Here is a 22,969-nt window from a genome sequence, read left to right on the forward strand (position 1 = left end):
ATAAAATGTAATTTACCCAAATATATATATATACTATGATTGTCCATGAACTATTCATAAGTATTCGTCTCTGGGATCTGAGTCCCGAATTCTTTATCTGATCATTCGTGGATCGTTAATTGGTTAAATTGTCAACATGCACAAACATATATATTTGAAATATTTTTTCTGGTTTAAATTAAGAAAATTCAAATTCAAATTTGAAAAATACATTGAAAATACAAGCCAAGTAGGCCTCAAGACCTCGCAAGTTATGTACATTCAAATTTGCATTTATTTATTTATTTATTATTCTTTACAGACAACTCTTGGGGATGACCGTGCCGCTGCTGGTTCCACGTGCATTGGCGCAAAATGCAGTTGCTGGTCGATTTTCGAATGTAAGTTGTACGTCTCGCATTCGGATTCCTCTGCACGGGTTACTCAGACTGCAATTGAATGTCACAGCCACCGGGGTCGATGATGTGCCCTTAATGTTGCTGTATGTCACATGACTCACTTTCACTCCAGAACTCTGCCATGCATATGCAACAGAATTATGAACATGTAAATGTACAACCATCACAACAACAAAACAAAAAATTAAAAGGTACCCTTGAGATAGTTTTGTATGGTAGGCAACTATATGTTAAGTACATAAGCAACATGTGCATTATGATTACAGCAAATGTTAATGTCAACATTGCACATTTATGAAATGATCTAATCTATTAAGTATATATGTGAAGCTTAATATCAACATAAAAATAAATTCAGTCTGAATATGTATGATCACTTACTCATCACTGCCATTCTTGTGCAAATTTTGGATCTTCTGTTTGTTGAGTTTGCTCATGTTGGCCCAAACCTTCAGTTTATTGTTCAAGGTTAACTTCTTGTACTTTGTTGGCTGCTTTTTTTGTGGATGTTTGTCTAAATCTTGTACATTTTGGACTGCATGGGATTGCTCTTCAGCTCACTCTCCCTTTCTTTTGACCAGGCAAGTTGGGGTATTCAAACTCATCCAACCAGTGCTCTTTCCTTACCTTCTTCTTGATGCGTTTTACCCTCAATGGTGGGCTGATAATATGTTCCAATGCTGCAATGGGATGCTTCTTAAGGCTGTCATGAGCCTTTTGTGCTTCGACTTGAGTGATAATGTGGAAGGATTGATCATCATAAAGGTCTTCAAGAATTGTTTTTTCACATTCTAAGTTGACGACCAATTTTGTCAACGCTGAATTTCTGTATCTTTCCACTCCATGCAATTCTTAATGTCCATGTCCATATTGGATGGGCCTAATTGGCCAAATAATTTGGATTCAAGGGCAGCAATCACCCTTGCCCTCAACTCCCACGATTCTTCCAACTATTTGTATTTTGTTTCCCATTGTCGTACGAGGCCCAAGCTTTTTGGTTTTCTTTTATAAGCACATCCACAATGTTCGGCTCACTTGGTTGTGCTATGATGATACCTCTCTCAGCATTGGAGGTGTTAAAGATGGTGTTGATGTCATGTTCAACATCATTTAGGTTCATTGCATCACTAGAAATTCTATCGCTGTCGTCATTGCCTTGATTGTCTTTGCTTTCATCATCATTACTTTCATCTTGCTTTGCTGGTGCAGTCGACAAAATCTCAAGTTTGGGCTCCACATTCAATTTGGTATGATGGTACATATTTGATTCAGTTAGGGATGTCATCAACTCGCCGCCATATACCTAGAGTTTGAGACATTATGTTAGTTACATAGTTCCTTGTCTCACTATGTGAATGGGCACAACATTTTTTGTTGTACTTCTACCTCATTTAAACCAAGCTTCACCAAAGATATGGACTTCATGTTGGTATGTAAGGCTGTGAGGTCCCACTTCACACACCGCGGAATAGAATTAGGGTTGCGGGATTGTAAGATTGTTGTATGCTCACACAACCAGTACTGAAACAAATAACAAACATCAGTAATGTGAATGTTCACATTAATTAACACTGATGTGAATGTTTACATCAGTGGCTAATAATGTGTGTTTATCCATTACTGAACAGTAATGTGAATGTTCACATCATTGATGTCAACTTCCACACCATTGCCTAGTAATGCGTGTTCTACATTTGTTGTGGTGCTAACATGAGGAAAACACTGGTGTCAATGTTTACATCAATATATATTGATGTGAGCAACAACATAATATAACTGATTGAGAAATTAACAGCAATGTGAACATTCACATCAATTAACACTGATGTGAATGTTTACACCAGTGGTTAGCAATGTGTGTTTATCCATTACTGAATTGTAATGTGAATGTTCACATCACTGATGTCAACTTTCACACCATTGCCTAGTAATGTGTGTTCCACATTTGTTTTGGTACTAACATGACCAAAACACTAGTGTCAATGTTTATATCAATACACATTGATGTCAATGTTCCTAACATTCCACACTGTCGTGAACATTTACATCAGTGTGTACTTATGCCAACCTTGCCACAAGTGCGTACCGATGTGTATGTCACATTTGTTTTGCTGACAATATGAGTGGGCAGACCCCGTAAATGTTCATATTAAATATAGAATAAGATTTATGAGATTTACTATTAACAACATACACACATCCGGTGACTCGTCCTGGTTTGCCCCAGTTTTGGCCCACTGAACCCATCAGGGTTGCCCGGATGCTCTCAGCCTAGTCATACTCGATCATGTTGTCTAATGGATCCATGTATAAGTAGAATGCCCATCCAATTGTTTCCCCAGATGTCGAAAAAAACAGTTTGACACATGCATACATGCAAATTAATCTTGCAACCTCTTCATTATTTTGTTTCTTTGTGCCCTTTAATGCTTCGTTCAGAATTTCTCGTATTTTTGCAGCACTTAACCGACTAACACCCTTGCACATTTGGTGTATGATGCCGGTCGTTGGTTTTGCATCATAAGAGAGGTCCATCGGCTTGGTGCCATAGTCCACCCAAAACATAAGTGATACATCACTTCTAAAAATCTTAATGCTCTTGTCCCCAATGTAAAACCTCCCACATCATCATATTTCATGCAATGGTTGAGGTCGACTTCATTACTGATCAAATAATCAAATAAGGGCCAAAATGGTGTTTTTCTAAGGCACTTCAATTGATCATTTGTAAATTTTGTATCCTTCAATAGTTTCACCAATTCAGTGATATTTGACCAGTAGTTGACCTTTGTTATGTTCACTTGTTCGGGACTAGCTATTTGATCAGGTTTGCTTTTGGCACACGATTCCTTTCTCTTTCTTTTGCCATCAAATCAACGGGGAAGATCTGTTTGTTCAAATAAGAACATATAATTGTCTGAAAAACAGAGGGTGTGACCAACAACACCAAACAACACCCAACAATACCAACAAGTCTGACATTGATGTCACAATGTGAATATTACATCATATTCCAATACATTATTGAGTGAAGATTGGGGGTTCTATGGACATCAACAATCAACAATATCAACAATGACAGTAATGTGAACATTCACATTATTATACACTGATGTAAATGTTCACATCAGTGTTTACTAATGTCAGTTTATCCAGTAATGAACAATAATGCGAATGTTCACACCATCGATGTTTACAAAATCAATGCCAAAAACAACAATAGTTATAGGGCAATGTAAATATATACATTGGTGATCACATTATGTTATAAGTGGCTGAAAAATAAAGGGTGGAACCAACAATACCAACAAGTTTGATATTGATGTCACAATGTGAACATTCACATCATATTCCCTCACATTTTTGGGTGAAGATTAGGGGTTCTATGGACATCAACAATCAACAACATTAACAATGATAGTAATGTGAACATTCACATTGCTAAATACTGATGTGAATGTTCACACCAGTGTCTACTACTGTGAGTTTATCCATTAATGAACATTTATGAAAATGTTCACATCATCAATGTTTACAAAATCAAATTCAAAATCAACAACAATAATACGGCAATGTAAATATATACATCGGTGATCACATTATGATTGAAAAACAGAAGGTGGAATGGTATTGTTTACTTTTGTTCCTCATGGTGGGTGAGTACGGAAATCTATAGACCACACTTAGTCGATGAAATACACTCAGTCGACCGACGGGAATTTTGGAACAACGAACCACCCTCCTTCCGATGTAAACCTTTGCAGCGGTGAGATGAAGAGGAAAAGCAGTGGCCAACGACGGTGGACGACGACGATTGTGAGGCAATGTGAATCTAGGGCTATGGTGAAGCGATGTGAATTTGGGATTGACAATGAGATTTTGTTTGGGAAATTTTATGGATTGAATAGATGGAATTGGAATGGGTTTGTTTTCAGAATCGATTAGACGCGGGAGAAGCGGAGGGAGGGTTATTTCGTCCTTTTACAATTAATGGACCCAATGAAATATTCAAAAATAGTTTGAATTTTATGAAATAAAACAGTTACAAATAGGATTTATAAAAAAAGAGCCCTTTTTTTTTTTATATACATCACTAACAAATTTGAGGAGATATAAATTTTCGATGGTTTGTTGAAAAAAAGGTAAATTACTCTTCACTCGCCTTATCTTTGGATATATTTCTTACTTTGGCCTTAAAACTTTTATTTTCCCACTTTTACCCTTGAAATTGTAAAGTTTTTCACCAAAAAAAAAAATCAATTTGGTGAAAAAGTTTATAATTTATTTAAATGTTACAACATTTTTCATTAATTCGATATTATTTATTCTTCATTCCACATAAATGATATTTTTCCTAAATTTTATCATTTTTTTCTGCCACATGTAAGTGTACATAACAATTATCACATGAAAAATTTAAGACCTAAAATCCGAAACCATGCTAGTGATGATTATTGTTTAAATCTTATTGACCATAATATATACAAGATATTTATTTTTTTATCGATATATAATGAATATATATATATATATATATATATATATATACAATTTGGCCTATTTTGATATTTGGGTTAAAAGTTAACTTTTTGCTTTTTTGATTTTTTTAGATCACATTATCTCTTTACTTTTTTGTATATTTTTTTTAAAAAAAACCAAAGGCTAAAAAAACAAAAAAACTAAAAAATTATCTTTTAATCTACTTTCCAAAATAAGCGACCAATAGAGAGAAAATTTTACATAGAAATTAAATACAATATCTGAGAAGGAAAAGTCTCATCTGCCAAGTCAATTTATTGATCTTATTAAAAAATTTATTTTTTAAAATTTGTCAACAAGTAAATATAGATATATAATTTCCCTGCCTAGGTACAGATTTCCATTAAGAATTAACCAAAAAATTAGTTTATTCAATAAAAATAAATCAACAAAAATGATAACGTTTAGAAAAAACTACTCCATCGTTCTAAATTGTTAAATCCATTCTCACTTTCCACATCACAATAAATTATCTATATTTTTTAATTTATTATTTTTCAATAATTTTGAAGATTTTATCTATAAAAAAACTAATTGAGATTCTGTAATTGTTGTTTTTTTTATTAAAAATATATTCATTATTTATTAGGTTGATTAAGGAGTGTTTTGAAAAGTTGGTAAAAAATTGATTTTTTGATTTTTTAAACTTATTTTATCTTTTTGTGAGTAAATTGTGTGAGAGGTGATGCGATCCAAAATTGACAAAAAGCTAGAAGCTGACTTTTTACCAGCTTCAAAAAAGAGCACTAAATGGCACAAATATCAAAAGTGACAAATAATTTGAAACATAATTCGTTTGACACATCTATTTATCTATCTATCTATCTTCTATCTATCTATCTTCTATACAATTATAAAGTGAACACCCTTATGATGTCTTGAAGCCTTTATTTCTTATGCTACAACGTGTCTACCTTTTTATTTGAAATTAAAAAAAAAAATTAGATAGATAAAAAGAATGGATTTGAACCTTAAACTTATATCAAATGAATAAGATACTTACCACTTTACTAGCACACAATATATGATAAATATCTTATTTTATTTTTATTTATTTAAATTGCATACGCATAATGTGTGACAATCACTAATTTATATATATACGAACGTGATATCTCACACCTATAAATACAAATTTTATTTCATACAAGTAGCATCTGTGATTGAAATTTTCAGCATTCATTTACTTTTATTTGAAGTTAATATTTTTGGTAGAAAATAAATAAAATTACAAACCAGGGCCCACCATATGCAAAGGGTACGGTAAATAAGGTGCAGTGAACATGGGAGAGGCCATCTATGTAATCGTGGCTCTTATGGTCAACGTACGGCCTTTGTACGTGAGATGAGACCATACGTCATCGGCGCCACTGACACGTGGAGCAATGCCGGAGCACAAACTGGCGGGTTGGTCGCCGATTCCCTCGCTGCTGCCCATCACAGGTGAGTTGGTCATGTATGCGACCTACTACATTTCTACAAAATTATTTAATAACATATTGTTATTTAAAATTAAAATTTTGATTTAATTTTTAAATTCACTAATATAACAATTAATTAAGACATTAAAAATAACATTCTTTTTCATATTTTTTTTAATTATCAATCAGTCATATTATTCATACATTATTAGGTTTAAAAAATAAATTTATATATTATTTTTTTTAATTTAATTTAATAGCATATGTTAGTATTATCTTTAAAGGCATTGGCTTCTCTTTAGTCTTTCATTGGACTAGAGAAGTGTTGTCTGACCTAGTGAGTTCACTTTTGAGTCTTATTTCGGTAATTCAAACTATTCATATTTTAGAATTCGTTGAATACATCATTTTTATAAAAAATCAAATCGATCGGATAACCAAAACCACATATTCAGATCAGTTTTGTATTAAAAAAATGAACAGTGAAAAAATAAACGATTTATACAAAATTAATCTGAACACATATTTTCCATTATCCGATTGATTTTATTTTTTGCAGGACGATGTACTCGATGAATCATAAAATGTGAACGGTTCATATTATCGAAACAAATTAAAAAATTGGCCTAGTAGACTGAACTGGACTGTTCGATCTGATAAAAGAGTAGAGACAGTCTAGTCGTATCTTTAAAATACATTATTTATTCATTCACTTTCATGAACAATGTCAAGGTATACATTAATAACATTTTATTAATTTGTAAATGTTCTCAGTTATATTCATATCTACATATAGTAAAATATGTTGGACTTCTCTAGATAGACAGGACTCAATTCCATCAAGCTGGAGTTACACTATATAATAAAACATGTATGTCATTTGATGCCCAAATCAGCCCAATAATATAGTTATTCTAAGTTTGGGCTAGAAAAATTTTAATTCCCAAGTCTATTCATTTAACTTAGGCCTCGTTTGGGAACAGGCTAATTTAGTAATTTTTTGACTATTTGGCTAAAAAGGTAGGTAAAAAAAAATTGTATGTTTGGGATGACTTTTTGGCTAATTACGAAAAGATGTGCAAAAAGTAGAGAGAAAAGAGAATCTTTGACTTTTTGGTATGAGTTGTTGGCTTTTTGGCTAATTGGCTAAAATAGCCTCTTGTCAAACGAGGCTTAATATGTATAATTTTTTTAAGACCTTTGAGAGTTATTAAATGAATTTGGCTGTATTAATAATTATTTAAATTTGAGGCATTACAAGATTTTTGGTTTTTTCAAATATGTTTGAAGTTAACTCCTAAAATATGATCATGCTAATTACAATTGTTAGGATTATGAATAAAAAATAAATAAAGATGAAATATTTATATTTTTAATACACTTTTTATATAAATTTATTAACTCTTACACACATCAATGCTAATTCCATACATATGCGTATCTTTTTTATTTTACTAATTTATTATGGGAGCTGTTAAGATGTGCACCTTATAAAATAGTGCACATCATATACACATTTATTTTAAACCATTAGATATTTATAAATTAATCTCAACCATCAAATAATTTGATTGAAAATATTGAATACCCTCTCAACCGGTTACAATTTTGTTCACCGGTTGCCTCTTTTAAGAAAATATTGAAGTCGGAGTTTCAATGGAAGAACGAGCCAATTGGGTTTGAACAATGGTGAATTGCCCTACAGATTGAGTCCATTGATGGCAAGTGTGAAGTTGCCGAGAGTTTCGAGAAGTCCTTCTATCAAGGCAGCTGTATCTTCCGTGGGTGCTCAAGAAAACAAGAATTCAACACAAACCCAAATGGAAATGAGGTCGTCAATTGGCTCAGACACAAAATTCAGGAAAGTTCTGGAGTCTGCTACCTCAGATCGAACTGAATTTGCAAGTACTAATGAGGGTTCCTCTGTTTCTGAGAAAATCCCAAATGGCGAAGCGGTGTTGAAAAATCCAATTTCTTCTAATTCCGGGAAAAGAAAAGAAGGTTTGAGGGGAAAATCCAATTCTGTCAATGCCACAATGGTATATGAATTACCAAGAAAAATTAAAAACACACTCTTTTAACTTCTTTTTTCTTTGATTCAGTCGAGAATTCTAACAATTCTGTTCTTCCAGGCAGCAGAGGCAAAGGATGACCCGAACACCAAGCGATTCAAACCCAATGAAGGCAGTGGGAGCGAAAATGATAGTGTTAAAATAGGGGATGAGGATGAGAAACAAACAAAGGCTAACCAGAAGCCTCCCGAGCCCCCAAAGGACTACATTCATGTAAGAGCAAGAAGAGGTCAAGCTACTGATAGCCATAGCCTTGCTGAAAGAGTAAGAATCACAGCCCAATTCTCTCACCATTCGCTCCAATTCTTCCACGGCAAGCTTAGCATTAACGTTGCGATTTTCGGGTATTTGGGCAGGTTCAAAAGGAGAAGATCAGTGAAAGAATGAAGCTTCTCCAAGACCTCGTGCCAGGTTGCAAATCACCTCTACTCATCACCTCTAACAAATCACCTCTACTCATCCTCTTAAGATATCTTCTAGGCCCCAAAACTGTGAACTAGATGATTATCAATCTTTATTTAGATTAGTGGTGGTTCTTTGGATAAATGTATGGTTGGAACCACTAATTTTTTATTTTTTTTTTCTATTTTTGGTCTGTGGACTCTGGAGACTGGGCATTTGATCAAATTTTGAAAATGCCCCAATATCCATGCTGCTTTGATTTAACAAGCATGTAGTAACTTCCATAATACATGTTTTATATTACTGATATGTTAAGTTGAATGCTTTGCATCTCCCCTAGGCCACAAAGAGATTTTAACGGGACTCTCGTATGAGACTTCTCCAGTAGTGTGCTTCTTTGTCTACTAAATTTAATCCTTCATTTGTCCAGGTCTTGTTCTTCAGAATCAGACAAGACAGCAATGGATTGGAAATAAGAGGTCTCAAAACCGTACACAAGTTCCCAAACCCAAACTAAGGTGTTTTACTTCACCTTTCTTATATTTATGTGAAGTGCAAACTTGTCATCTTCATTTGTAGTTCCTTGAAGCTTCTCTTCTTGTTTCTTATTGCAATGTGACTTGATCATCATTTATGATGTTATCACAAGTTTTATTGGCTCATGATATCTATAGTTACATGATTATTTTTTTTAATTTTTAGAATTAATGTTTTCCCTAATTTTTCGAAACTAATGAGATATGCAGTGTCCTATATGTGATTTCTTTGGATTGTATTTTGTATTTAAAGAAGGAAATTACAGCACAGAAACATGAAATTCAAGCACAAAAAGAGAAAATTCAAGCACAGAATAATGTGATAGTGAAGATGAATGAGTCGAGTGAGGAGCATTTGGAGATGACGTCAAGCATCATGGAGTTTCTTAAGAAACAAAGTTTCAACGGACAATTTAGGGGAGGGGGCATCCTATGAACTCGTAGATCGCCTTTTTGGTAAGTCTATCTTGCTTTACTTTTTCATTTTTCTCGTGTTGGTTAGTATATATTGGTTGAAGCACATATGTTTAAGAAAGTTACACTATCAAACTCAATTAGGCTACCTTTTACCAATAAGGAACCTATGTGCCAATCCCTCTTGCATTAACGACATAGCCAGATCAACACTTGCTGAAGTGTCTAAAATCAAGAGAAACTTTGCAACATTGTTTAATTGCTAGTACAAACATTGAAACATTGAAAATGATCATAAGATAGGATACTGAAATGCTTAATTTTATATTGTTTATGTCGATCTATCCTAGTTCGAATTTTGTGAAATTGAAAACCCATTAAAAACAATCAAACCATATCAGTATTTCTCATTTCTTTCTAAGCAAAGTTAGAGAAACAGTGATTGAGATAGTGAAGTTGTATCAAAGGGACATCCACTGGTAGATAGTGAAATTTGTGGAGAAAACTGGAGTCAGTACAAGAGAGATCCAAGTTTCATTGAATCATTCTATATGACAATAAAAGTCATCATGTTGCTTGATTGTTTTCAATATTGGCAGGTTCATAGGTGTTCATATAACTTGCAAGAACTTGCCCCCAATTAGATTAGCTGTTGTTTTGTGATTTAGTACAGATGAAAGTCAAGTTTCGGTAGAAAATGCATTTTTGCTAAATTGGTTTACTCATATATAAAATTATTTATATATAAGTTTAGATGTGATTGATAATATATTAATGTTTTCTTTTTTTATTTTCTTCACAGATTGATTTTTGATGACATTTGGAAGCATACTTGCAAATCAAGATCAAGTGTTAATTTTTTTTTTTGGGCTGATACTTAGTTCTACTTGCAGCTCAAGATCAAGTGTTGATTTTTTTTGTGGACTGATACTTAGTTCATTTAGGGATTTGCTGTGATTTGGTCTTTGTTATAGTTAATGAATTGTTATTAAATTTGTTTGATGGATGTATTTTGATTTATAATATGAATTGTTTAGTGAATTTTTTTGTGGAGCGGTGTATAATAGTTAGTGGATTTCTTAGTACATTTAGAAGGTTATTGGGATATGAGCAGGGATATTTGTGAAATAATAATTTAAATTGAAATATAAAATATGGAACAAGTTTAGGGACGATTTTTTTCGTCATATGTACTTGTTATTATGACAAAGTGATTATTTGTCGCTAATAAATATTTTTTGTGACAAAATTTATCATTACTTATATGTGAGTTTTCATTGATTTTGTTGTTTGGTAACTAAAAAATTCGTCATGTATATATATTTTTGCCACGAAATATATTTTGTCACCCATGTCTGATTTTTGGAGACGAAAAATTTCGTCAACTTTACATCTTACCGTGACGAAATTATTTCCTCATCAATGATCAACATGTGTGACAAATTTATTCGTCAACTAAAGTTATATATACGGTACTAAATAACTATTTGGTGACGAAAATGACGATTTTTGGTGATAAAATGTTGTCTTATTGGTGACAAAAAATTTTGCCACTAAAGTAATTTCATTAGTGACGAAATTATTTTTCCTCATGGCGATTTTTAGTGACAAACATTCAATGACAAAACCGGTGACGAAAATATTTCCTCACAAATATCTATAGTGACGAAATTAGCTCCTTGGAGACAAAAAAAAATCGTCATTCAAGACCCAACTTGTAGTAGTGGATGAAGAACTGTGTTGAATCAAGAAGGGTTGACTTTTGTTAAATCTATTTTCTATAACAGCTTTAGATATGTTACATATGATCTCTATAATTGAAATTGGTTCGATCTGTTTTTGCAGGAATATTATGTATCCTGAGCAGTTGACTCATCTCAGTTGTGAACTACAACTCTTTATGAGTTCAAAAAGAGCATACAGTCTGTAATGTTTTTGTAGTGGAAGTGGATAGAACCATAGACAAACCTGTAGACACTAATGCTTGCTTAAAGATGGGTTTTGAGCCACTGGTTTGGTATTGTCAGCCTATCGCAAACAGACACTTTGGTTGTTTCCATCTCCAATTTGGTTCTTATGGGCCTGTGCTTATATCGAATATGGCTGCCAACGAAAAATTTATCGCTATTTTTCAGTTTTTTTATAGGTATTTTTTTAGTTCAATAAGATAAAATTAGCACAATTTAAAAAAAAAAAAAAAAAAAAGAAAGGGCTATCACGGCGTTTCTAAAAACGTCGCTAAATAGCATACCAACAGTTGGAGTTTTGAAAAAGAGATACGGCGGCGTTTTAAAAACGTCGCTAAATAGCATGGTGACGTTACTGTTAGAAGGAATTTTAGCGGCGTTTTTCTAAAATGCCGCCTATAGTAATATAGCGGCGTTTCTAAAGCGCCATGGAGTTATAGCGACGTCCGCATCTTCGATGTTTGGTGCTAAATGTCACAAAAGGATTTAACGGCGTTTTTGGGACCTATAGTGGCGTTTTTTAAACGCCTCTAAAACTCCAATTTCCAGCAGTTACTGTATCCTTGAAAATTCTAGTTATCCATGATACTAACAATTTTCTGGACTTTTGAACCAATCATTGATAAAAAATGTGCAGTGATTTATCAGGCAACAATCTTACTAGACCTATTCTTGCTAACTTTTTGGGCTTTCCTCTACTTCAGAGATTGTGAGCATTTTCGGGCTTTCCTGCCAACTTAGTCCATAACAGATAATCCTAGAACAAAATCATGTCATTATACTTGCAAATGGCCCTTTTTGTTTTGTCCCCCTAATAGCCTCATTTTAGATTTTTGAATTTGAACTTCAAATGCTTTAGTTAATGCGAAAGGACCATTAAAAATCCTGGGGCTTTTTCTAGTTAATGCTTTTGTGGGTAGTATTGTTATCTTTATTTTGCTTTTTTCTTGTTATCCTAATGGCTGCCTCCTATTAGTTTATTTGTACACTTCTGAATTTCCTTCACCTATATTTTTTTGTAGAATTTTCTAGTACATTAACATATCTAAATCATTAATGTTATAATTGTTATAAATTGAAACATCAATTTTATTGAATAAGTGCTAATGGTAATTTTTTTTTTCTTTTTTTACAGATTGCTTTTACATGGGCTATTGTGGATGTGTACGAAGAGCATTTGTTCTGCATATGGAAGACATTTATTTTGAAACAATTCTCTATTTTGAAAATCCAGTGTTTTTGTATGTAATATTTAATTTAGATGGATTATACTTGCTTTGTATGGATTTATATGATATTTGGAATATGATGTTACAAGTTGATAAAACAGTTCGTCCCAGGTGGATGGGTCGGGCTGATCCAGGCTCTTCAGGTTCTGGTTCAAGGTGATGATTCCACCGAATGACCTGCAAGCAAGTCCAAAGGGGAACGGGGCAGTCCCCCAGTGAACCCTCCGGCGAGAGAATTAGTAGAGGAAGATGATGGTATAGAGAGAGAGAGAGAGAGAGATAAAAGCTTAACCTTCCTCCTGTCTTCCATTCTTGCTTATATCCTTTTGTCCTTTTGTAATCATTTCACTGTCTCTCGTGACGTGCCTCCTTCCGCCGAAAGCCTGTGCCGTAGCTTACCTTGTACAGGGTGAGGGGGCTCTGTTCCGACAGGGAGGTGTTGTCGTAATAAATGCTGTGGTGGGCTGCATTTAATGGTGATGTGTTGTGGCAATAACTCCGCAGATCTTTGTTTGCTGATGTGGCCTGTGTTTCATCTGCCATATGTCCGAATGCTATTGGGCCTCCACGTCCGGGTGGCCTCCAGCTGTCTCGAGCTTTGCCAACCGGGTTATGCTATGGGTCCCTAGTGATGGGTTTGGGGTTGTTTGCTGTGGGTCGTAAGCCTTGTGGGGCTATCCATGTCACAAGTTAAAGTTTTTGAATAGTTGATAATGAAATGAGTATTATTGATAATGGATTTAGATTATAATTGATAGATGTATTATTCTGTATACGTACAGGTTGCAGGTTGCATTGATAATGAAATGTATATAATTTAAAAATTAATGAAAAATATTCAATTTGTGCATTTTAAAAAAATTAATAAATAGAGCTTGAGCTTTTGGCTACTAAACATTTAGTAGCCAAAAAATAAAAAGGAACTTATTGGCGACTAAACAGTTAGTAGCCAAAAAATTAGAAGTTTTTGGCGACTAAAAAATTAATAGCCAAAAAGTAGTGTCACGTTTTTAGCGACTAAAAAATTGGTAGCCAAAAAACTGAAGATGAAAAATATTTTCTTTTTGGTGACTAAATATTTTCTTTTGGGCGACTAAATTTTTAGTGGTCAATTTGTGACTTTTGGCGACTAAAAAAAATTTAGTCGCCAATACCTTTCCCGACAATCATCTTGCGACAAAGCTGGCGACCAAAAAATTTAGCCGGCAAAAATCTTCAACGACTAAAAAAATGACTTTTGGCGACTAAAAATTTAGTCACCAAAAGTGTAATTTGTTGTAGTGTATCTATTTTGAAGTGGGAAAACAAAGTTTTCTAAGTGATCAAAGTAGGAAAGTTATTTTTTAAAATTCTACAGTTATCTTCAGAAGTTAGCAAATCGAACCAAAAAAAAAAGAAAAGACAAATAATATAGGGACTAAGGTGGGTACAATGACAAACAATATATATCTAAGAATAAAATGAGTGATGGTAAAAAGGTAGTGATCGACTACAAAATAATAGGCAAGGACTAATACTGGTATTTGCTACAGTTATAAATGTGTCAAAGTCATTTATACCCGACGTCATCATTTGGACATAATGATAACATGACACTAGTAGTGGCAACAATGCCATTATAATGGCCTAAGTCGACGATGATGGTTGTGTTTCAGTGGATCAAAGGGCATGACTAATTGAAGTTGGTAGCAATAACATTGTTGTCTAATTCACTAATAATGACAAGGAAAGAAAGAGTGAGAGTCGATGAGATAGTCATAGCAACAACATTTCAGGTAACATTAACATTGACGATAATGACTCTGTGTGTGTGTATGTGAGAGAGAGAGAGAGAGAGAGAGAGAGAGAGAGAGAGAGAGAGAGAGAATTGTAAAACGAGAAACGTAGTTAGAGTGTCATGCGTTTTTGTCAGTGATAATGTTTGAGGTAATGAAAACACAACAACAAAATTACATATAAATGGCAACCGATCAACCGATCAATTACTGTTCGAATATTGACTAAATTGATATTAATGATTAGGCTTTTACTAATTGATTGGGAACTATGAATAAGTTGGGAATTAATTGGTTTAGTTTGGCTTATGAAAACTAATTGATTATTGAATCAATTAGGTTTATTATATAAAGGATCCCTACAATCAATTGTGACATTTGAATATCCCTTATATTTTAATGGATTGTACAATCAGTTGTGATAGTTCAAAACTCTGGCCACTAATCGATTGTATAATCAATTGTGGTCTTTCAAACCAATCGATTTTGTAATCAATTATGATTTTTCATTCACTCCAATATGCTATACTAATTGATTACACAATCAATTGTGTTTTAAATTTTAAAAGTTATGATGTTTTGTTAATGTTGTTATGATTTTCTGGACAAAATTACAATCAACATGATATGTTATGATTCATTGATAAAAGTTATGATAGTTTGTTAATGTTGTTATGATTGTGGGAAAAAAAGTTATACTCAATGTGTTATGGTTATAATTCATCAGTAAAAGTTATGACTTGTACCACCAAAAGTTATGATTTGTCATGGTGAATCATAATAAAAAATGTTACGATTCAAATGTTATGATAATTAATTTGAAATAACTATATTTGTTATGAGTTGTCATTATATTGTTATGATATATAGTGTCTTTGTTATGATACTTTGGTGAATATTATGACATTGTTATGATTCATTGTAGTGTTGTTATGATATTTGAAAAACGTTATGATTCTTTCATGTGACCTGTTAAATGACCTGTTTAGCAAGTTACTTTTTATGACGTGGCACAATATGAACCACACAATAAGTGCATATCATATGTCCTTTTAGAAGGTGCACATTGTAGACTTTTCCATTTATTATATAATTAAATAATATAAAAATTGATATTAATATTCTATAATTGACCAAAACTGGGCTATGCTAGGCTGGGTCGAAACCTTTGACTCGCCGTGAAAACTAAATGAACTCAAAATATTACCCTATCCAACCCTGCCAAAATACTTATACCAAGCCATTAAAAGTGATTTTTTACCTAGAAATTTCATGAAAGTGTGAAAACCTTTGTTGATGTCACTTTTTGGACAACGAATTTTTAGTACATATGGCTAGGGGTGTGCATAATACCGCCGAAACCGCCAAAACCGCCAAAACCGCACCAAACCGCACCGCCAAGGCAAATTCATTATTATTTGTCAATCGAACCGCCGGTTTTTGGTAAGAAAAATGGCAAATTCTAATGACACTTTTATCAATCCGCCGGTTTCTATTTTTCTTCCAAACCGCACCGACCCGCACCGCTATTAAATCATGTTTTATAGGATTCTAAAAATTCTTTTTTACTTAAGTTTGCTTATTGTTCTATACCTTAAAATATAGTATTACATTACTGCTCGAGGGGAATTTTATGTATTGTATTTGATCATTGTAGCTTCCACAGATGCTTGTAATGAACTGATGGTATAGTCGTTGATATTATCATGTTGTTGCTATACTTGCTGCATCAGAAGAAAGCTTCACAAGATGCTTAACATTACGATATCTCTCGTCTTTTTTTTACTCTTTGATTTAAGTTTTGTAATTTGAAATATATTTTTTATAAACCGCCAATCCGCCCGAACCGCCAAGGTAAATCCGCCATTATTTGCCAACCGAACCGCCGATTTTCGATAAGGAAAATGGCAAATTCTAGTGACACTTTTATCAATCCGCCACCCGCCATACGGTTTCTATTTTTCTCTCAAACCGCACCGACCCGCACCGCGCACACCCCTACATATGGCTACCATTTTGGGTCTCAACATTCAATTCATGGCCCGTGCCCCAATTAGTTGTTCAGGCCTCTAAAATTCTCATTTAGAGGATGTGCCTTGCACATTGATAAATTATGCTCAAAAGCGATCTATTTCAGCACTTTATCCATTTGGGCTTGGCAAATTATCAAATTCAGTGGTTGTTAGGGATTTTTTTCCCCTCATTTTTTTATTTTTTACAAAAAAAATTATAAGAAATTAGAAAGAATAATATGATAACGTATATAATTTTTTTTGACTTTTTTAATTTGTTTCCAATCAGCTATAAACGTTTAAAATAATTGGGTTAAATTCGAAAAATAAATCCAAGATCATGTGACTTGACATTTTGATTAACTTATTTCGAAATGGTGTATTTCAACATCTTCATCTTTTTTAGGTTTCAATAACAACTCTGAACATTCAAGTTTGTCCATTTTGAATACTTTTCATCATGCCTTGCCAAATAATAAGTATTTGTTTTCTGTTTGCATAAAATATATAGGGCAAATTACATTTTGTCTTCTTTAAGTTTGATTACTTTTTCACTGTGGTCTTTAAAACTTATTTTTTCTCACTTTGATCTTTACGTTGTGTTTTGTTTGAGAATTTAGAGAGAGATTTGAAAAGAGAAAGGAAAAAGATGTGTGAAATTAAGTGAAATATAGGTATATTTTATTCACATTTCACCTACCTTTTTCATTTCTCTTTCCAAATCCATCCTCAAATCCCCCAACCAAACACAGCATTAATGTTTCAAGCTTTTTCAAATTTACATCTAAAGTTAACTTATATTCAAAATTAGACATAAAATGTCACAATAATTATTACATAACATAAAAAATATATTATTATTTTAGAATTTAAGTTTATATCAAAAGTGTGAGTCATATATAATAAAATATTTTTATGTCACGTGATTGTTATTGTGTCATTTTCTGTATAATTTTTAACATAAATTAACTTTAGGAGTAATGTGAGGAAAACTTGAAATATATGAAGACCCAAAGTGAGAAAGTGGCTAAATATAAAATGAATAAAATGTAATTTACCCAAATATATATATACTATGATTGTCCATCAACTATTTATAAGTATTCGTCTCTAGGATCTGAGTCCCGAATTCTTTATCTGATCATTCATGGATCGTTAATTGGTTAAATTGTCAACATGCACAAACATATATATTTGAAATATTTTTTCTGGTTTAAATTAAGAAAATTTAAATTCAAATTTGAAAAATACATTGAAAATACAAGCCAAGTAGGCCTCAAGACCTCGCAAGTTATGTACATTCAAATTTGCATTTATTTATTTTTTTTTTATTCTTTACAGACAACTCTTGGGGATGACCGTGCCGCTACTGGTTCCACCTGCATTGGCGCAAAATGAAGTTGCTGGTCGATTTTCGAATGTAAGTTGTACGTCTCGCATTCGGATTCCTCTGCATGGGTTACTCAGACTGCAATTGAATGTCACAGCCACCGGGGTCGCTGATGTGCCCTTAATGTTGCTGTATGTCACTTGACTCACTTTCACTCCAGAACTCTGCCATGCATATGCAACAGAATTATGAACATGTAAATGTACGACCATCAGAATAACAAAACGAAAAATTAAAAGGTACCCTTGAGATAGTTTTGTATGGTAGGCAACTATTTATTAAGTACATAAGCAACATGTGCATTGTGATTACAGAAAATGTTAATGTCAACATTGCACATTTATGAAATGATCTAATCTATTAAGTATATATGTGAAGCTTAACATCAGCATAAAAATAAATTCAGTGTGAATATGTATGATCACTTACTCATCACTGTCATTCTTGTGCAAATTTTAGACCTTCTGCTTGTTGAGTTTGCTCATGTTGGCCCAAACCTTCAGTTTATTGTTCAAGGTTAACTTCTTGTACTTTGTTGGCTACTTTTTTTGTGGATGTTTATCTAAATCTTGTACAATTTGGACTGTATGGGATTGCTCTTCAGCTCACTCTTTCCCTTTCTTTTGACTAGGCAAGTTGGGGTATTCAAACTCATCCAACCGGTGCTCTTTCCTTACCTTCTGCTTAATGCGCTTTACCCTCGATAGTGGGCTGATAATGTGTTCCAATGCTGCAATGAGATGCTTCTTAAGGCTGTCATGAGCCTTTTGTGCTTCAACTTGAGTGATAATGTGGACGGACTAATCATTATAAAGGTCTTCAAGAATTGTTTTTTCACATTCCAGGTTGACGACCAATTTTGTCAACTGCTGAATTTCTGTATCTTTCCACTCCATGCAATTCTTGATGTCCATGTCCATATTGGATGGGCCTGATTGGCCAAATAATTTGGATTCAAGGGCAGCAATCACCCTTGCCCTCAACTCTCACGATTCTTCCAACTATTTGTATTTTGTTTCCCATTGTCGTACGAGACCCTAAGCTTTTTGGTTTTTTTTTATAAGCGCATCCACAATGTTCGGCTCACTTGGTTTGTTATGATGATACCTCTCTCAGCATTAGGGGTGTTAAAGCTGGTGTTGATGTCATGTTCAACATCATTTAGGTCCATTGCATCACTAGAAATTCTATCGCTGTCGTCACTGCCTTGATTGTCTTTGCTTTCATCATCATTACTTTCATCTTGCTTTGCTGGTGCACTCGACAAAATCTCAAGTTTGAGCTCCACATTCAATTTGGTATGATGGTACATATTTGATTCAGTTAGAGATGCCATCAGCTCGCCATTATATACCTGGAGTTGGAGACATTATGTTAGTTACATAGTTCCTTGTCTCACTATGTGAATGGGCACAACATTTTTGGTTATACTTCTACCTCATTTAAACCAAGCTTCACCAAAGATATGGACTTCATGTTGGTATGTAAGGCTGTGAGGTCCCACTTCACACACCGCAGAATGGCATCAGGGTTGCGAGGTTGTAAGATTGTTGTATGCTCATATAACCAGTACTGAAACAAATAACAAACATCAATAATATGAATGTTCACATCAATTAACACTGATGTGAATGTTTACACCAGTGGCTAATAATGTGTGTTTATCCATTACTGAACAGTAATGTGAATGTTCACATCATTGATGTTAACTTCCACACTATTGCCTAGTAATGCGTGTTCCACATTTGTTTTGGTGCTAATATGAGAAAAACACTGGTGTCAATGTTTACATCAATATATATTGATGTGAGCAACAACATAATATAACTGATTGAGAAATTAACAGCAATGTGAACATTCACATCAATTAACACTAATGTGAATGTTTACACCAGTGGTTAGTAATGTGTGTTTATCCATTACTGAACAGTAATGTGAATGTTCACATCACTAATATCAACTTCCATACCATTGCCTAGTAATGTGTGTTCCACATTTGTTTTGGTACTAACATGACCAAAACACTGGTGTCAATGTTTATATCAATACACACTGATGTCAATGTTCCTAACATTCCACAGTGTCGTGAACATTTACATCAGTGTGTACTTATGCTAACCTTGCCACCATATTCCAACACATTGTTGAGTGAAGATTGGGGGTTCTATGGACATCAACAATCAGCAATATCAACAATGACAGTGTCACGACCCAAACCCGTCCCTATGGGTTTAACACCGTAATCGGCCAGTAATTCGAGATTACCGAAGGCCTGCTTAACAGTCAAACAGTAATACAGAGTACAGGGGCTGGCGGAAGCCAAAACAGTAATAAAATATGTCCAATGAGCTGTGACAGTTTGTATGTAAAAAGACTTTTCATAACATATACACATTCGATACAAAAACAGTATGTACATACAACATATACAGGCATTCGGGTTAGGGACCAAATCCCTAACATAACAGTACAGTACAAGTCTATACAGTATTATACAAAACAGAGACAAAAGGGGAATCTAAAACACCCTAAACAACCTTGGCTCTGTCAGGCTTGGAACCTCTCTGTGAGGCACAGTGGTTGGCTTGACAAAAAGGGAGTTAACCCGACGCCCCTAGCTCCGGTCCGGTGATTGAACACCTACATATATATATGAACAATGAGCTAAAACCCAGTGAATAACATATGCATAAAGAGGTTAAGAATGAATGTCCTTTCAGTATTTAAATCACTCATTTAAAACAGTATATCAGTCATTCAGTTTGTGGCTCATATTTCATGCCAAACCAATCATTTATAAACCATAACAGTCGTATGTGGTACATCCAATAGCAAACAGTACAGTAGGTCTTATCAGACCAACAGTCAGATGATGGCCATTATATCAGTAAACAGTAGTGGTTCCAACATGGGAACCGACAGAGATCTCTGTAACAGTAACAGTAATTGCTAAGGATGCCACGAATACAGTTCGCAAATAGGACAAACATTCATTCAGTAAACAGTATACTCCAGAAAACAGTACAGTTAATTGTTCAGAAAATAATCATCATTGAACATATCTTTATAACATTGTTTCTCACAGAGTTCTGGATTACAGATTAGCTAGTGCGCATCCTCGGATGCTAACCCTACATAATTACAGGATGAACACACACTAAGTTACATACTTGGGAATCGATGACTTAGTCCCTAACTTAACTCAGTGTGGTTCTACATCAATATCCTCATTAAGATGCCTTAAACTATGCCTAGGATGAAATGAGGATGCAAAGATGTACTTTAAACTACTTTTCAGAATTTTTGCTGAAACAGGGGTCCCGCTCGAGCGTGTCTTTATCCACTCGAGCGGTCATGCAGACAAAAGGGCTCCGCTCGAGCGGACTGTAAACTACATTAAAAAGTACTGGATGTACAAAATTCACGCCCGATGGGCGCTCGATACCCGCTTAATCCGAATGCAAGCTACAGTAAAAGTACTGGATGCATGAAATTCACGCTCGATACCCGCTCGAGCGTGAGACACAAGTCCTCGCTCAAGCGTGCATTACCCCACTCGAGCGGACTGTAAACACATGCAAAGTACTGGATATACGAATTTCCCGCTGGAGCGTAACCTTCCCAGCTCGAGCGGACTTCATGAACTCAATGAGTACGCTCAAACGTGGAGTCCCCCACTCGAGCGTGAGTCCAAAATTTGGAATTTCCAGATTTGAACCTCAAGCTCAAAACTCAACTTTAAAGCATCAAATTCGATCCTTTTGGGCCAATTTTCTGAAAAACACTTGTAAAGTCTTAGTATAACATGATTCAAAGCTCAATTTGTAAAATCAAGGCCCAAAGGTGAGTCAATTAAACATAATTTCCAAATAAACTTCAAGAACATACTTTAAATGTAACATGCATGTGTTCAATCAAATTCAAAGCTTCAATTACTTGCTCAAATGAGCTCAATTGCCTCAAAATAGGATGAATTCATGGACTAAGCTCAAGATATGACCATGCATGTGGAATTTCATGAAGAACAACCTCAAAATGCAAGACCATGCACATGCATGCATGGATTAAGCTCCAATTCAACATTATTGGACTAAATCAAGACTCAATTCATCCATAAATCAAGAACCATGCAAGAACTAACTTAAATTCACAATTAAGAAGGTAAATGTCCTACCTTAGGTCTTGAATGCAAGATATACAAGCTCAATTTGCACAATTATACTCAAATTCTTCTACTCTTCAAGCCAATTCTCAATAGAAGGTAAGTTTCCTCTTCTCTCACTCTTTCCTACGGTTTTGGGCCTAGAATGGCTGAGGAAATGTGATTGAATTAAAGCTCAATATGTTATATGGGATGGCCCACTAAGTGGCAAAATAGTGATTAAGGCTTACTATTGCAATTTAACATTATTAAACCTAATTTAGTCATTCCAAAGCAAATTTCAATTAAATTTATCATGAAATCACATAAATTCCAATAAGTATAAAGTATTAATCAATTTCAAGTTCGGCCGCCGATAAGGCCTTCAATTTGCAGTTTAAACATAAAACATGAACAAATAATTTAGCAGTCAAACAGATAGACATGCATTTAAACTATTATATTCAATCAATCAGTCAGAATTTCAGTCAATCAGTCAGTTAACATACTAAATCATAGATTAGCACTAATTAGTGGTGTTATCAGTAAACAGTGGTGAGGGTTGTCACAGACAGTAATGTGAACATTCACATTATTATACACTGATGTAAATGTTCACATCAGTGTCTACTAACATCAGTTTATCCAGTAATGAACAGTAATATGAATGTTC

General features: G+C 34.0%; 1 protein-coding gene and 1 long non-coding RNA gene across 2 annotated transcripts; both read left to right on the top strand.

Annotated features, from left to right (window-relative positions):
* Positions 1-7,987: 7,987 nt before the first annotated feature.
* LOC114271993 (uncharacterized) lies at positions 7,988-8,855 on the top strand (the record flags this gene model as incomplete). The annotated part of the gene is made up of 3 exons (XM_028213666.2): positions 7,988-8,397; positions 8,491-8,694; positions 8,787-8,855. Coding segments are annotated over exons 1-3 (594 nt in total), but the record flags the coding sequence as incomplete, so codon positions are not given.
* A 29-nt stretch (positions 8,856-8,884) lies between these two features.
* LOC114271975 (uncharacterized) lies at positions 8,885-10,877 on the top strand. The gene is made up of 3 exons (XR_003632507.2): positions 8,885-9,350; positions 9,622-9,824; positions 10,585-10,877. It is a non-coding gene; the product is annotated as an uncharacterized LOC114271975 (long non-coding RNA).
* Positions 10,878-22,969: the final 12,092 nt, after the last annotated feature.

The sequence above is a fragment of the Camellia sinensis genome, chromosome 6 (assembly GCF_055761805.1).
Source record: "Camellia sinensis isolate YWXY chromosome 6, ASM5576180v1, whole genome shotgun sequence".
Classification (NCBI taxonomy): domain Eukaryota; kingdom Viridiplantae; phylum Streptophyta; class Magnoliopsida; order Ericales; family Theaceae; genus Camellia; species Camellia sinensis.